The sequence below is a fragment of the Elgaria multicarinata genome, chromosome 2, assembly GCF_023053635.1.
Source record: "Elgaria multicarinata webbii isolate HBS135686 ecotype San Diego chromosome 2, rElgMul1.1.pri, whole genome shotgun sequence".
NCBI classification, from domain to species: domain Eukaryota; kingdom Metazoa; phylum Chordata; class Lepidosauria; order Squamata; family Anguidae; genus Elgaria; species Elgaria multicarinata.
In genome coordinates this window covers 75394751-75412618 of record NC_086172.1, presented here as the reverse complement: position 1 = coordinate 75412618, position 17868 = coordinate 75394751, and the positions used below count along the sequence as shown (strand labels likewise).

The 17868-nt window shown below is 46.4% G+C and overlaps 2 protein-coding genes across 2 annotated transcripts in view; one reads left to right on the top strand and one right to left on the bottom strand.

Annotated features, from left to right (window-relative positions):
• Positions 1 to 17868, top strand: part of ZNF142 (zinc finger protein 142) — a 411120-nt gene that overhangs the window by 230543 nt on the left and 162709 nt on the right. The window lies entirely within an intron of this gene.
• SLC23A3 (solute carrier family 23 member 3) lies at positions 1039 to 16533 on the bottom strand. Its single transcript, XM_063118671.1, has 12 exons — positions 16390 to 16533; positions 15745 to 15908; positions 14764 to 14858; positions 13205 to 13278; positions 12365 to 12546; positions 9606 to 9729; positions 8326 to 8473; positions 7914 to 8167; positions 4268 to 4373; positions 3738 to 3905; positions 2956 to 3051; positions 1039 to 2204 (listed from the first exon to the last, which is right to left on the bottom strand). Exons 1-12 carry the CDS (start codon positions 16510 to 16512, stop codon positions 1807 to 1809), a joined length of 1932 nt encoding a protein of 643 aa, XP_062974741.1. The 5' UTR covers positions 16513 to 16533; the 3' UTR covers positions 1039 to 1806.

Sequence of the window (17868 nt, the reverse complement as noted above, 5' to 3'; positions counted from 1 at the left end):
CTCAAAATGTTTTGGCTACAATGCCCCGAGGTCCTAGCCAGCATGGTCAATGGTCTGGGATTATAGGAGCTATAGCCCAAAACCTCTAGAGGACAGTAGGTTGTCTACCCCTGCTCTAGTGCATCCCGGCATAACTGCGATGTCTGTCACATGAACAAACCCAGTGCTCTTCAACATTTTTATTAATGATTTGGACAAGGAGGTGCAGGGAACGCTGATCAAATTTGCAGATGACACAAAATTGGGTGGGATAGCTAATACCCTGGAAGACAGAAACAAACTTCAAAGTGATCTTGATAGGCTGGAGTGCTGGGCTGAAAACAACAGAATGAAATTTAATAGGGATAAATGCCAAGTTCTACATTTAGGGAATAGAAACCAAATGCACAGTTACAAGATGGGGGACACTTGGCTCAGCAATACTACAAACGAGAAAGATCTTGGAATTGTTGTAGATCACAAGCTGAATATGAGCCAACAGTGCGATATGGCTGCAAGAAAGGCAAATGCTATTTGGGGCTGCATTAATAGAAGTATAGCTTCCAAATCACGTGAGGTACTGGTTCCTCTCTATTCGGCCCTGGTTAGGCCTCATCTAGAGTATTGTGTCCAGTTCTGGGCTCCACAATTCAAGAAGGACGCAGACAAGCTGGAGCGTGTTCAGAAGAGGGCAACCAGGATGATCAGAGGTCTAGAAACAAAGCCCTATGAAGAGAGACTGAAAGAACTGGGCATGTTCAGCCTGGAGAAGAGAAGATTGAGGGGAGACATGATAGCACTCTTCAAATACTTAAAAGGTTGTCACACAGAGGAGGGCCAGGATCTCTTCTCGATCCTCCCAGAGTGCAGGACACGGAATAACGGGCTCAAGTTAAAGGAAGCCAGATTCCGGCTGGACATCAGGAAAAACTTCCTAACTGTTAGAGCAGTACGACGGTGGAATCAGTTACCTAGGGAGGTTGTGGGCTCTCCCACACTAGAGGCATTCAAGAGGCAGCTGGACAACCATCTGTCAGGGATGCTTTAGGGTGGATTCCTGCATTGAGCAGGGGGTTGGACTCGATGGCCTTGTAGGCCCCTTCCAACTCTGCTATTCTATGATTCTATGATTCTGCCCAGCACTATAGGATAACTCCATTCTCCATAGGCGGATAAATTAAATGGGGTATCATAATGCTAGCAGTCAGAGGCAAAGAAAAGAAATCCCAAAGGTGATGCTGATGGAACCTTCTTAGACATACAACATATGCATTGACTCTGATCTAATACAGGGAGGAGGAGTGCTAAAGCAATGGTTTCATGCAGGCTCTTCACATAGTTTCCAGAGTTGTCTGAAACCAGATTCTGTCAAAATATCCCCAAGTACCTGTCCTTGTATAATGTTTCTATCGAAATAAGGACTCTCCTCTAGACTAACAGGGTCGAAGCACTGGGACTTTTTGATGAGCAGGAATGATGACATCATCCATCCCAGATTTCCCTGTTTCCTCTGAACTTAGCTGCAATTCTCACAATAGCTGGGGGGTGGGGGTGGGGGGTGGAGAGAGAGAATAGATTTCCCCAGCAACAATTTATTGTTGTGAGCTATCCCTATTGTAATGCAAAGTATTTTGGGGTGGCTTGGTTTTGAATGGGCAGTTAAAACCCACTCATTTCACAAAGTATCTGCTCCTGGTGCAGATGAAACCCCTTAGAACCAGTTTGTTGATATGGATCAACACAGCTGCCTGAATTTTAAGACTCTCCTTAGGGGTGTGACTACGGGAACTGCACCTCAAAATGTACCATGACACCACTGCCTTTAGATCAGCACAGAGGAGTCATCTCATGAGCCATTGGTCTGCCACATTTATGGTTCTCCAAATTCCCTTGTGTAATGCCAGGCTCCTGCTCAGTTTCCAGCTCCAGTTCTGACTCCAGCTTCACTGCCCCCCGTTTCAACAGCAGATCTGTGGCTTCCCCTTCTGAACAGTGCAATTCTTCCAGGGGGTAAGTGTTCACCATCTCGTCTTTGTTCTTCTCAAGGGGGCACAGAAGGCAGAAAGGAAAGTTCTTACACCAGGAATGCAGCAGATGCTTCCACAGGCCTGGAGGCAGCTCATGTCTCTGTGCAGGATCCTTCCCACTTTGATGCAGAGAATTCTCTCTGGTCTCTGGTTTGAAAGATGATGAGTGGTTGAGCAGTCCACGCTCCTGCAGGGTGCCTTGAAAAAAATGATAGGGAACTTAGAAGAACCATGTACTATGGAACATGGATTGTGGGCGTTAGGTATCTCTACCTTGCTACAGCTTATCTAACTAGCATAGACACTTCATACCTTATTTGTTTGTTTATAAAAGCCCCCAAGGCAATTTACAACATCAAAACAAACAGTCCAAATCAATACATCAAGCTACAAAAGCAGAGAACATTAAACCAAGTCAATTAAACCAATTCACAAGCAGGCCAGAATTAAAACAGATCAAAGGCCTGGTGGAACTAATGTGCATCTTGACCTCCTGCCTAAAAAACATTAAGGAGAGGGCCAATCTAACTTTTCTTAGGAAAGGGTTCTTCAGTCATGTGCATCACCACTGAGAAGGTCCTGACCTGTGTTCCACCCAAACATACTTCTCCTGGTGGAGGAATCCAGCACAGTAACATCCCCATTACTGGGGAGCTGTGAGAAAGCAACCTTCAGAGTAATAAGCAAAATGACCTTTGGAGAGCTTTCAAGCCAAAGTTTTAGGATGGTCCAAAATGGTCACAACCGCTATAGTAACACTCTCAAAAGGCTTCCCATCTCCATGTGGTATCCACTGTCAGTGTGGACACTAGCAGTTCTTATGTGTTCTGATTACTCTCCTGCAATGATGAAATATCATTTCAAACAATTAACACTAGGTACACTCATCTGGAGCTGAGCCCGGAGAGGGAAAACCCCATCAAAATCAAGGAACATGTGTCTTCCTCACCTGAGACTGTGTTCTCCAAGAAGAAGGACAGGAATCCAGTTATAAAGGCTGGAACCATCAACAGAGAAAGGAGAAAGAGGTCCACAGAGATCCAACCTACAGAGAAGTCATCACAGTTATCTTTAAAATGCCATTAACTGCTGCCTCGCATGAAACATGCGCCTAAGTTGATCCAACAGAATCTTTGAGAGTAATCAGTTGTAACTGGAATTGATCAAACATTTATTTCTGCAAAACATTTCTGAACTGAATGAAATGGTAATCATTGATTCATAAATCTTGTGTACAGCCTGTTTACAGCATACTATAATCTGGATGATAGGAGCTCTTCTATTAGGAATATTGAATACAGGGAGTCCTGGATTTATTTATTATTTCTGCTCAGAGCCTCTCCCCCATCTTTCCATAACAATACAGTCAGGTCTTTTTACCTTTTAAAAAGTAGATGTCACAGTAAAATACCATAGAGCATCAGTGGCAGGAATAAAATAGCAGAGATGAATCAAAACAAATAATGAAAGCTAAGCACTTGTATTTACAAAGTAGGATAAAGGGACCAGGAAATAACGCCTTCTCTAGGTGCTCAAAAAGCTGCCGCCTAAGTGCTGAAAGCGATAAGCTAAAAGGTAAACGCCTGGCTGAATAAAAAGCTCTTCACCCAACAATGCCTGAGTTGCTGCCTGATAAGAGTTGTGGTTTGACACATCTGGAAGATGCTGGATTGGGGAAGTCTGCATGGCTCTATGATTTATTCGGGCATGCCAGGCCTCCGTTCCCAGTACCTGTAGCCAGCGACCCTGGCGCAGTGAAGAGCCACTTTGGAACCAGAAGTCCCATGAACATGGTGAAGCCCACAATGAAGATGTTCCTGCCCGAGTCAATGTCTGTGTATTGGAAGTAGGAGACACCAGTGCCCACAGCCACACTGTATGTCACACACAGCACTCCTCCTGCGGGCAAAGGAAACAGAAGGAGGACAATGAAGCAGCAGAACAGAATTGAATGGAAAATAGAAAAGACAACAGGTGATGGAGTGGGGGGGGGGGGAGAGGGGAGGTGAAACCATCCAGTGCTATTCAACAAGACACCCAGGAAGTGCATCTTGGCGTATTCGGAAGGTCTGGAATTGCCAAGGGTAATTCAGAGGGCAGTGATAAATTCCATAACCAGCCCATAGATTCGCCTTTGATGTTACTGGCTGAAAGCAGATGGCACAAATTCCAATATGTGTTATGAAACTGATGGCAAAGTAAAATGTCTCAACTTGAGGACAGGGAGATGTAAAAAAGGAAGGGAAGGACGTATTAATTACCATGAATTCCCAGAGGGATGGTGGTAAGGAGTCCCATGAGCCGGGGAGACAGGCCCAGCAGCACACATGCCAATGCACTGACCCACACTGAGCGGTGTGAAGTGGCCTGGATATGGAAAACAGGATGTAAGAGAGCTTGCCCCCATCAGTGTTGACAATACTGGGCTAGATGGACCAATGGTCTGACAGGCAGCTTCCTATGGGCCTGGAAAAGATGCGCAAAGCCACATCCCTACGGACTGGCTGGGAGTCTCCTCTATGCATGTTCACCCCACAGGTCTCTCTGCATTCCAGTGTCACAAGAGGGTGCATTTGGATGACACTTTAGTCCGTGGAGTGTGAATAGTCCACTCCATGGATTACTATTTGCGTGCCACACTTGGGAGACATGGAAGTAGTGCTCTTTGGAGTAGAGTATGCATGGAGTAGTCGTCTCTCTCCCCTAACCCCTCTGCCCTCCCCACCGAATGGGGGTGCTGGTTCCTGCTTATTTTATTGGGACGCCACCATTCCATGGGGAGGGCCAGAGGGGTGAGGAGCGACATGCTGCTGCTGGAGTGATGGTAGGTGCACCACCTCCCATCATTGGAGGCAATGCGGCTGTTAGTTCTCGCTGCAGCTGCTGTGCAGGGACAGCGCCAACGTGTCCTTCACCAGTGGATGGATCGGGTGCCCTGACACACGAGGAGACCGTTCCGAAGCAACAATGACAGGGGAGGTGATGCATCCATTCTTGCTCCAGCAATGGCCATGGCACGTCTCCTCTCCCCTTTCAGCCCTTCCCCACAGAACGGCTTCTGTGGCAGCAGCACACAGAGAAATATGTGCCGCCCCCACTGCAGGAGCAATAGGCTTCAGAACGGTCTCCTCGCATGTCAGGGCACTATTTCTTTTTTTTTTTTTAATAATTTTTATTCATTTTCAACACTATATAAACATAGATAAACATTTCCAAAATATAACTGAAACAAACACAATAAGAAAAAAAATACATCAAATATCTGCTGCATACATATTGAATAATTGTTGAGTACAAATATCAAAAACTATTACATATGCCTTATCACACTACAACATCTTCATTCTTAACATAAAAGTGCACCCCCCACCTCGGGATCATTCTTGAGTCCAAAATCTAATCATTTCTTCTGCTGGTGGTTTCCCACTTCCCTTAGTAAACACGAACACTAGGAACTGTTTCCAGATTCCTTCGAACTCATTTATTTTAGTTACGCCTTTTCTCCACTTAATATTGCATGTCAGTTTATCATTAATGGCTATGTCCCATACTACTTTATACCATTCCTCAATAGAATATTCCCCTTGGATCTTCCAGTTCCTAGCTATCATCAATCGTGCTGCAACCAACAAACTCGATATCAGCTCTTCAGGGCACTATTTCTATCCACCAGCAAAGGACATGTCAGCACCAAGCCATCTGATCCCCTGGCAGGGATGACGTCACTTGGTGTTGATGTGCCCTTCCCCGTCAGGGCCATGGCAACAGGGAAGTGGGCAGCTGCCCCCTTCCCTGTTGCCATGGCCCCGATAGGGAAGGATGCAAGCCATCGTGATGCTTGTGTGTCCAATTCCACTGCATCCCTCCTGCTGCAGCAAAGGATTCCCCTTCTGTTCTGGTGAATGAGGAGGGGATGCGCAAGAATTTGTCCTGCCTGTGACAGCTGCAGGACAGATCCTTGCACACACACTCTGATATCGGCAGATGGATTTCTCCCGCAGTTTGACATTCCATGTCCAGCCGCAGGAGACATCCTTTGCCCCTACCCCAGCAAACCATTTGGAAATTGGCTCGAGGGAATGAAAGGGGCTCCTTCTATCCCCTCGAGCCAATTTTCAGCTGGATCGTGGCGGGGGGGGGGGGGGCAAGGAACATGGACTTCCCTGGGAACACGTTTGGCACTGTGATTGGCAGTGCCCCACCCAGGGATGGCTTGTGCCTGTCCTGGAAAGTGCATGGGGAGCCCCTGATCGCTCCGCCCCGCCAAGGGATGGCACGATTGGCGGCTCCCCAAGTACGGGATTATTTCCCATGCCAATAGAAATGCGCTGGGCAAGAGTGCCAGTGGTTTCTGCCTCTCTTGCCTTGCAACTCTATAAACGTGAGAAATAACTAATCGTGGTGTGGTTTTTGCCCGACAGATGACACGTTGGTCAATGGGGGACTATTTAAGCAATGGTTGCTTAAACCATTAAGCAATGGTTGCTTAAATAGTCCACCGTTGACTAATGTGTTGTCTGAAGTGAGCCAGAGAGGGGGCTGCACTGGATGGAGAAAAAGGGTGGGAAACCTACTGATGCAGAATGGAGAACTTGCCTTGGATGGAAAACTGACTTCTCAGCTTGTTTCATTCCCTTATGTGTGAAACAACACATATTGAAGACAGGCCTACTTTGGCCTGCTCCATTCCCCCCCGCCCGAAGGGGGACATTGGACATGTTGCCAAGCCAACCTATGGATGGGCAGAGTCCACACCGCAGCTCTGTGATGTTTTTCTTCCCAGTGCTCAAATTATTGGGGGGGGGGCAATAGTTGGGGAAGCTGAATGAAATCCACATGCCCCACCCTGGACTCATTCAGTTATAGCCAAATCATGCTCCCTCAGAGCTTCCTAACAAGAGTAGCAAAGGGAGCAGCCACGAAAGGTAAGTGGGGGCTCTCCTCTTCTCTCCTGGTGAGCACCGACTATACTCCCTGTGCCTTCATTTTGTGTTCACTTACAACTTCCCATTTTTCTTCAACATAAATTATCCAGGAAGGAAAAGGCTGCTTATTATCCTCTTCAGACTTCCTAACCCATTTGGCATTGCTGCTGAAGGCAACAGCCAGGCGGCTGCCAGGAGAGGAAAAGCTGCAATGCATTGGGGAGGAGAGTGTAAGGATGATGTAGCATCCTCAGCACCACCACCTGTTTATGGGTCATGAACTCCCTCTCCTCCTAGGACAAGAACACAGAAAGCTTCAGTTTTGACCAGATGAGTACAACAAATTAAAAAGTAGGGCGAGGAAACGCCGTTGTGTATCTCAGTGGGAGAGCTCATGTTTTGCACATGCTTTCCTGGGTTCAATCACTGGAATTTCCAGGAAAAGGGGTGGGGGTGGGGGGTGTCTTGAGTCCTTCAGCTGCTGCCAGGTCAACCTTTTCCAAGCTGCCACCCCTCTGGATATTGTGGACTACAATACCCATCATCCCTAATTACGGGGGCTGGAGGGCAATGTAGTCCAAAACATCTAGAGGGGCATCAAGTAGGGGGAAGCTGGAGTAGACAGAATTGGGTTAGACGGACCTATTGCCTGACTCATTATTAAGCAGATCCATACTTTAATGTGGCATTGTGAGGGAGCAAGTCGGGTGGCCAATATGTGGCTCTGCAAATGTTTTGGCCTAAAACATCCATCAGCCCTAGCCAGCATAGTCAATAGCAAGGGAGGATGGGAACTGTAGGCCAAAACATCTGGAGATCCACAACCTGCTGCCTAGGTTAAGGCAATCTGTAAAACTGGGGCTCCCATGCCCATTTCTCTTTGAGGAAATCTGGCTACTAGATTCCACAAGAGATCTCGGTGCCTGCTCTGCATCTGCAAAAAAAAAAAAATCGCATTGCCCCGTCCCGTGCTCCTTCCTACCTGGGTAAGACTGCCGGCACAAGCGTTGGGCATGCTGGATGCAGTTCCGGACACACAGCCCAGCACAGCTGTCAGGAGACTGCCAAGGCCCTCAGAACACAGCCCTCTGTTGCACAAATGCTGTGGAGGGGGTGGATCCCGGAGGGCCTTGCTGCACAGCAAGTAGCAGCCTATAGAATTCACACTTGCAGCAAGACCCATGGCAGCACCGAGGCCCGTTGCATGTGGACTGAATACTGGCCAGCCCTGCTCACCTGCAGAGGAAGATAGATAGATAGATAGATGATAGATAGATAGATAGATAGATAGATAGATAGATAGATAGATAGCAAAAGAACAAAAGAAAAGAAAGACAGTGAAATCCAGACACTAGCCCAATGGAAGAGCAGAGTCTGGTTATGCTGCATGCTACCTGGGTAAGGCACCTTGAGCCATGATGACTGCAGGGTGTCATTGGTGAGGATCGAGTGGCGGGTGGAAGGATGTAACATGTCCCAAGGGGGTGCAGCATGTCTCAGAATCCCACAGACAAGCCAGATGCCAGAGAACGGCAGCAGAACCTACAGGAACGCAGAGCTAAAGTGAGAAGACTTCACCTACCCCTGGACCCATCTGTATAATGCTGATGGACATCACCTTGGAAGATAGCGGACTCTCCTTTGTTAGAAGTGCTTAAGCAGAGGCTGGATGGCCACCCATCAGTGATGTTGTTGCTGTGGGTTTCCTACAGCTGCCGCCACAGCAAGGGGTGGACTAGATGACCTCCAGCTCTATGATTCTACAAGTCGGAGGCTGCAGTTCAGTGGTAGAGCATATGCTTTGAATGCAGAAGGTTCCAGGTTTGATCCCCAACAGATAGTGCTGAAAAAACTCCTGCCTGAACCCCTGGAGAGCTGCTGCCAGTCAGTGTCAACAATACTGTGTTAGATGGACCAAGCTTCTGGCCCAGTATAAGGCAGCTTCCTATGTTCCAAAGCTCCTCACTATTTCAGCCTCAGGGATGTTAGTGAGTGCAGATCATGGTTTGTTTATTTATTTATTTAGAGATAGGTCATACAGACACACATGAACACACCCAGAGGAAAAGTCATGTCAACAGTAAGTGCTGGAGTTTGGCTTTGGAAAAGTGGAGTGGAGTCGGCACACCTCAAAGGAGGGCCCTGCAGCAATCATATGAAACACAGACGTCTGAAGAGGATAGGCACTGCCTCTTTGGACAAGAGAGACTGTGGACATCGCTACCACTGCACTCATCAATTCCCTATTCATTTTATTCCTATTCCCCCTCTGTCACAGTACTATAATCACCAGGATTCCCGTGGACAAGGAAATTAAGGATCTTTGAGCCAGTTTACATCTGTAGTGTAGATATATCCAGAAGCTCCATGGAATAGGAGGAACCAGCCACCACAGGACTATGTCCCCTGGACACCTCTTTTGGTGACCCTACTTGGGCCATTTTTTCTTTCATTAAAAAAATTAACATATCAATGTTTAATGCCTGGAACATCTTATTGTCAATATGGGCCATCTGCAGAGATAACCATCTCCTGTGCTAGGATTAAACCATGTCATATTTCTCAACTCAGGGCTTTAGAGATACAGAAGATACGGGGTCTGTGTGCATGGGGGGGTGACACATAGACATTAGAGAATGGGATTGTGAGTGACTGGGAACTGATAAATACATACCGAAAACATGTGCAGGGCTGGGCCACCCGATCTTAGAGAGAACCCTTTGGCCTGGCTCCACTGGCAGAGGGGCAGTCGGCAAGAAGCAAGGTGCTGAGATAGCAAAACACTCAGCAACACAAGCCTAAAAGAGATGGAGAGCAGGTGATGTTCAGCAAAGCACTGCCATAGGCACAGGGCACCCGATCTTAATAACATACGCACATGCCAGGAGCTACCTTGTTGGAATAATACAGCTCCAAGAGGTCTCTTGGTTGAACTGAAAGACTCAGATAACCCCTTCCCTCAGACAATCCAGCCCAAGATCCTTTTCCCATTTCTGTCTTCATGCTGGGAAAAATCTAGGAAAACAACAATGCATCCTTGGTAGGGATCTCAGAAAAATCCACAACGGATTCAAATGAGGTTGGATTTCTATGAATCTGATCTGCTTATCCCACAGCGGACCAGCTTTTTCCAAGTTGCGCAGATTCTGCAGACTTGCAGACTGGTTTGTTACTTTGGGGGAGGATTTGTGCAAATTCACATCAGCGCAAGTGGAAGGAGGTTTTCCTACCTTTCTAAAACAAATCTGATTCCGTCCATGAGCAGACGACAGAATGAAAGATGCCTAACAATCCACGGAACTCAGACAGCCCTAATCCTTGGAATTCTCCATTCCAGCACTAGTCATATTAGAGCAGAAACAAGTATTGAAATGCAAGTAACCAAAGTGCGAAATTCCGCACACCTCAGAATTTGTACTTTAAAAGAATTGTGAGACTTGGCAAATATCCAAGTTGTACTTATTTTTCATGACAAGTTTTTGTGGGACTCGGGACCTCTTGCCTCCATTTGAATTTGGAACTGAGAAAGTCATTGTATTTTGAATGTGTCTGAACTTCAAATTTCAACACTAATATCCCAATTCCAAAGAAAGGGGATTCTAGGGAGTGTAGTAGCTACAGAATCACAGCACTAATTTTTCCCATGCCAGCAAAGTAATTTTGAAGTTTCTACAGCAAAGGCTTTTACCATATACGGAGCGAGAAAAGCCAGATGTCCAAGCTGGACTCAGGAAAGGCAGAGGCACTAGAGATCATATTGCAAATATATGTTAGATAATGGAATGGATGAGAGGATTCCAGAAGAATGTCACCTTCTGCTTCATAGACTGCGGCAAAGCATTTGATTGTGTAGATCACAAAAGCTATGGAACATTTTAAAAGAAATGTGGGTGCCACAACATCCGATTATATTGATGCATAATTTATTCTCTGGGCAAGAGGCCACGGTAAGGACGGAATATGGAGAAACCAAAAAGTTTCACATTGGCAAGGGTGTGAGACAGGGCTGTATATTCTATCACCCTTTTTGTTTAATCTATACACAGAGTATATCATTCTGGAAGCGGGTTTGAATCAGGATGATGGAGGGATTAAAATCAGAGGGAGAAACATTAACAATTTAAGGTATGCCGATTACACCTATTATTAGCAGAAACTAGCAATGGTTTGAAATGTATGCAGAAGAAGGTCAAGGAAGAAAGCACAAAAGCAGGACTTCAGCCGAACATCAAGAAGACTAAAGTGATGACACAACAGAGAACTTAACTTAATTTTAAAGTTGAAAATGAGGAAATCGAACTAGTGAAGGATCAGCACAGTTATTAAACAAAATGGAGACAATAGTCAAGAAATCAGAAGAAGGTTAGGTTTGGGAAGGGCAGCTATGGAAGATCTGGGGAAATTCCTTGAAAGTAAATATATAATATTGGAAACCAAAGCCAGGATTATTTATTTATTTTATTTTATTATTGAATTTATATCCCGCCTTTTTTCCTCCAAGGAACCCAAGACGACGTATATAATCCTCCTCTCCATTTTATCCTCACAACAACAACCCTGTAAGGTAGACTGGGCTGAGAGTCTGTGACTGGCCCAAAGTCACCCAGTGGGTTTCCATGCCCAAGTGGGGACTAGAACCTGGATCTCTTGACTCCAACACTTTAGCCACTACACCACACTGGCTCTTATTCAGGCTGTAGCATTTCCGATCTCCATATATGGATGCAAACGTTGGACAATGAAAAAAGTGAATAGGAGGAAGATCAACTACTTTGAAATGTGGTGCTGGAGGAGAGTTTTGCTGATACCGTGGGTGGCAAAAAAGACGAATAAGTGGGTTCTAGAACAAATTAAGCCAGAGCTCTCACTAGAAGTGAAAATGCTTTAACTGAGACTATCATGCTTTGGACATATAATGAGGAAAAAATGACTCATTAGAAAAGACAATAATGCTAGGAAAAGAAGAAGGTGGAAGGAAAAGAGGAATACCAAACAAGAGATGGATTGACTCCATAAAGGAAGATATGGACATGAAGTTACAAGATCTGAATAGGGTGGTTTACAACAGATGCATTTGGAAGTCGCTGATTCATAGGGTCACCATAAATCAAAGTCAACTTGAAGGTACATAACTACTACTATGCCCAACTACCTTCCAAGCCTTTGGCTGGCAAAAGCATGAAACAGAGAATCGGGAGCTCCCCACCCAAACAGAGTGTGCTCGCTCTCTCGCTCTCTCTCGCTCACTCTCCCCTCCACCCCCACCTGTTATGTATCTAAAATTATTTATTTACTTAATATGAATTTTTAGGCCACTTTTAAGGATAGAACCCTTAGAGTGCCCCTGGTCGTTGGGCAATACTTGGGAAAGGCACGTAAACTTTTGGTTGGTCTTCTGAAGAGAGCTTGCAGTAAGAATTTTCAAGAACCTACAGCAGAGCTACACCCCAGTTCTCAGAGCAGAGAAGAGCAGCAGGTTTGTATGCGGACAGTCCAATGACAGACAGGCTTGGAGCCAGAACCATGGGGCCACAATGATGGGCAATCCATCCGCAGGCTCCGGAAATCCCCAAAACCAGCTGCACCAGAGCTGAGACTAGTACCGCACCAGAGACCTGGGGAAAAAGTGAGAGCAAATGGGATTAAATTAGAAGCCTCATTACCTGCCTCCTCAGGTACAACCAGCCCCCATCGTCTTCGTTTCATGCAGGCTGGCCCTACCATTAAGCAGAGTGAGGCAACCACCTCAGGCAGCAGATTTCGGGAATCACAAAAGGGCAGCAAATTATTAGTTGTTCTTGTATTTTTGCTCCCAGTGATGGGGTGCATTAGAGATTTTCAGCCTCAGGTGCCAAAGTAATTTGGTTGGCTTGGAGTAATATGCACCTTGGATTTGCATGGGTGTGGGGGATCACCATTTGCTGCTCTGCCTCAGGCAGAAAAATGTGTTGGGCCAGCTTTGCAGGCCAGATGGATTGAGAGGCAGAGGCAACGGAGCTGGTGGGAGAGCTACGGTGGGACTGGGAGAGATGGCAAAACAAATTTCCTCATCCATTTGCCACAATATGGTGGTGGATGCCTTTGCCCTGAGCCATGGTGGCAATAGGACATGTCAGGTCCTGTCACAGCTTCAGTAGCGCCATGATGTCTATACTACTGCCATGCTGATATCTCATATTCAAAGGGAGCCAAGACGCTGGGTCTTCTTCGTGTCTGCTCCCGCCACCCATGCCAGTCTCTCTGTGTCAAGTTGAACAGTTCAAAGCAACCAACCTCACAGAATAACTGATCCCAGGTTCTTCTGTTTTCACAACCTGGCCCAACACATACATCAGGAGCTTCAGTGCCTAGAAGGGAGGGGAGAACTAAATTTGGGCTAATGCTATACCCACACTGAAATAAAGAAGGTAAGAAGTAGAGGAGAAAGATCCCAGAATTCAGGCTATTAAGAACATAAAAATATAAGAAGAGCCACATTGGATCAAACCAAGGAGCCATCTAGTCCAGCATTCTATTGACACAGTGGCCAACCAGCTGCTAAGCAGATTGCAGCTATCATAAAACGGATCTGCAGAACTCACTGCCCCTGGATGGAACATGCCGTTGTATCAGGTGTGCAAACATTATGTGGGAAACTTTACACAGTCTAGGAGCCAATTTCCCATCCATGGACTCCCCCAGATGCTGCATTTCTGCTGCTGCACTGCTTGCAGTAGCAAAGAGAATTGGTGGTTTGCTGCCAAAATTTGTTGGCAAACTGCAACAGAGTCAAAAGAGCCATATTTACATGAAAACAAGCTAAATTTGGCACTTCTGAGTCTCCATAGTGGTTTGCTTCCAAATTTTGGCATTTTTTTGGCACTACAATGTCAAATTTCAGCCGGGGGGGGGGGGGGGAAAGCAGCAACAGGGGTAGCAGGGGCAAACACAAAGCCATGTCCTAAAGAAAGATATGGAAGTGAGGAATAATGCAGATCAAGGACTAGAAGTCCAAACACTAGTGGCAAACACAAAGTATTCCTTTAGCCACCTAAATGTACAAGAGAGCCATTTAGAATGAGAGAAAACTGAAGGGGGGGGCACATGGCAGAGAATGATGAAAGGACTGGAGAGGGTGAGTGTAGGACAGGGGTGGGCAACTTGTGGCCCTCTACATGTTCTGGCCTACAATTCCCATCAGCCCTAGCAAACATAACCAATGCTGAGCGATAATGGGGTTTATAGGCCAAAACATCTGGAGGGTCACAAGTTGCTCACCCCTGGTGTAGAGAAATGTCTCTTTCACACACAAAACTGGAACATGGGATCATCCAATGGAATTGACTGGCAGCTGGTTTAGGACAGACAAAAGGAGGGACTTCATGCTATATATGGGATCTGCATGGCTAAATGTTGCTGCAGTGGCTACAGTGGCATGGATGACTTTTAAAATCTGTGGTAGCCTGGGTTTATCAGTGGCTACTAACCATGACAGTTAAATGGAACCTCCAGGATTAGAGGCAGTGTACCATGAATCTGCCCAGGCCGGGGGCAAAACACAGGAGATAGTTATTACCTCCCTGCCTTGCTTGTGCACTTTTTGAAAGGCACACAGTTGGCTGCTGTTGGAGACAGATGGCTGGACTAGATGGCCAATGCACTGATCTAGCAAGGCAAGCTATGCCTCTTTAGCCTGAGATGACTGTATTTATTTTTAGAAATACATTATCCAATGCTAAGAGATGCTCTCATGGCATGGATCCAACACTCAAAGGAAGTGGCACTTGGAACCTTGCCATCTTTGCCCTGAGATCAAAATGTCCTGTGCCCAGTGGCTCTAGCCCACAACTCACTGTTTCCTTCCAAACGGTGCATGGGAGCCATATGTTGGGTCAGTACCATGGCTGGGATAAGGAACTCAAAAGATGGAGCCTGAACCAGTGGCAACCTGCAGAGATGGCAAAGGAGAGATCATGCTGCAAGGAGTGAAGGGTGGGTCAGGGTAGACAACCTGAGGTTGTCCAGATGTTTGGGACAACAGCTTCCATAATGCCTGGCCATTGCCCATGCTGGCTGAGGCTTCTCAGTGTCTGCTTCCAGGCTGCAGAACTCCCTGCTGAGGGAGGCTAGCTTGGCTCCCTCTCTGTTGCCATTTTTATTCAAGCAGACCTTTGGCATGTAAGCAGGTCTGTTGGACTGGGTGCCCTTTTCATTCTCTTATTGCTGCGCTTTTAATTGCATTCTACTGTATTTGTTTTACTATTGTTTTAATCAAGATAAATAACAACAACAACAAAAATACATTTCTATCCTGCCTTTTTTTCTCTTGCCAGGAATGTAATGTAGCTTACATGATCCTCTTCCTCACAACAACCCTGTGAGGTAGGTTAGGTTGAGTGTCAGTGACTGGCCCAAGGTCACCCAGTGAGCTTCCTGGCAGAGTTCTGGACTAGAACCCCGATCTCCTGAGTCCTAGTCCAACACCTTAAACACTACACCACACTGGCTGACTTCATAGAAGTGCCATTTTCTTGGTAGAAAGGCGGGGTCAAATCAAATCAATCAACAAACCAATCATGGGATTTGGAGCTCAAAACATCTGGAGGGAACCCAGTTGCCTACTTTTGGCCTAAGGGAAAGAACTTTCAGTCAGAGACCACATAGAACTAAACATTTCCCAGAACACGACCCCCCACCCCCCATCCAATCCTTCCTCTGCTTAGGTTTCAAAACTATAAGGCTACCCCGAACTGACTCCCTGGCCAATTAGAAACGATGCCCCAAGGAAGGCTGTCGGATTCTGAGGGGTGAGGAATTGCCCAGAGCTAGCTTACCTGGTACCCAGTCCGCACTGTAAGGCTGTGGAGATGCCACAGGCAAAGAGGCTGCGTGCCAGATGCTCATCCCAACGCGGAGTCCCCCTTAGCTCTTCATGTGGGAGGGTGGTGATGAAGAGAAAGTGAAAGATGCAGAGAAAAGATACCTGGACGAGAAGATGCTGGAGAGGGGAAGGAACAGCTGGCTGGAGTGAGTCTTGAACAGCACCCAGCCACCATTCAGTGCCTAGCCCAGAAGATGGCATGACACACCCACCACGCCTGGTGGTGACTTCCAGAGAGCCATAACCTGAGACAGGGATTCTGGCCTGCTGGCACCCCTGCTCGACGGATACCCTCAATCATCAGACCCACAGCTTCAATCTTAAACCATCCCTAGCAGTACACATCAAAGCACAGCATCCCCACAGTTCTCTAGCGCTCAGTGATTCTCACCCCTCTGACAGCCTCAGACTTTGAGGCTGGACTGGTGATGGTGAGTAGCCAGGATCCTGAAATCACTCCCCTGCATTGCCCATACCTCACCACCAGAAACAGGATCTTCACCCATCCTTCACTGCCCTTTACCACAACATGGACCCCTTTCCTACAAGACGTGATTTTTTCTGAGGTGCTGCGCTACTTCCCAGCAGCCCAACTCACCTGCAAAGCTAACAAGCAGCTCAGGGGCCAAGGAGGCAATCTGGGCCCCAAATGAACATGGGGAAGGATGCTCTGGGAAGCCCTGTTGTCTTTGTTCATGCTGCCAGCCTCTTCCTTTTTCATTGTGCTGTGCTCCTGTCTGGAAAGCGGCCTAGCAACGGAGTGGATCTCCAGCTCCTCCCCTTCCTTTGTTTGCTTCGTCCACTGGCAATGATATGTGCCTGAACTTCCACCTTTGGCCATTCCAGGCCACAACTGTTAGCCATTAACTTGGCTTGCCCAGTAACAAGCCCCTTGTGCTGGAAGGGGAAAGGCATGACTGAACAGAGGTGAAACCTGAGCAGGCCGGATTCACTTGAACAGTGCTGTGGGTCGGGCTGGGCTAGGCCAGGCCTGACCTACTGGACATCATCATCAACCCATTTGCATAAATTATATAAACCATTTCATTGTATGCCAGCTTAATTTCATACTTCTCGAACAGGCTGAGAACACAGTCCAGGAGAGAAAAGGAGAACTGTCTGGGTGGGGAAAAGAGCTGGTTTAAAACTGTCAAGGGTGGCCATTATGAAACATCAAGAAAGAGAAAATTAACCACCCATAAAGAAGACAAACAACAACACACATTTGCATAAGCTGATTTATATGAGTAGATGCAAATTTATAAATTATCATAATTTAAATAAAAATATAGTACATCTCAAGAGAGCGTGGAAGACTATGGCTAGGGGACTTGGACGTTTGGCTACTTATTCTGCTGTCCAGGTGGTATTTATTTATTACATTTATATAACGCCCCATAGCCAAAGCTCTCTGGGTGGTTTACGAAAGTTAAAAACTGAACATTAAAAAGTATACAAAATTTAAAACTATCAAAAATATAAAAACAACAGTATAAAACAAGAGTTTCCATTTAATCAACAACAGTTCTGGGGTCCATTAAAAACAAACCAACTTACGGTATTTTTTCAATTCTAAGACACACTTTTTCCCCCATATAAACATCTCTAAAAACAGGGTGTGTCTTAGAATCGCGGGTGCGATTATTATTCTTAGAATCAAAACTTTTTTTCTGTTGGTGGTACTGAAATTAGTGTGCATCTTACAATCGATGGCTTCTTACAATCGAAGAAATACGGTAGCATATGTTGTTAAATGCTATTAAATGCCTGGGAGAAGAGAAATGTCTTGACCTGGCGCCGAAAAGATATCAATGTTGGCACCAGGCGAGCCTCATCAGGGAGATCATTCCATAGGGTGGGGGCACCATTGAAAAGGTGCCCCCACCATTGTTGCCATCCTCTGAGCTTCCCTCAGAGTAGGCACTCGGAAGAGGATCTTAGATGTTGAGCGCAGTGTACGGGTAGGTTCATGTCTGGAGAGGCGTTCCATCAGGTATTGTAGTCCCAAGCCATATAGGTTTTCCCCGTCATGTTCTTCTTGCAACACTCCTGTGAGGTGGGTTAGGCTGAGAAATGG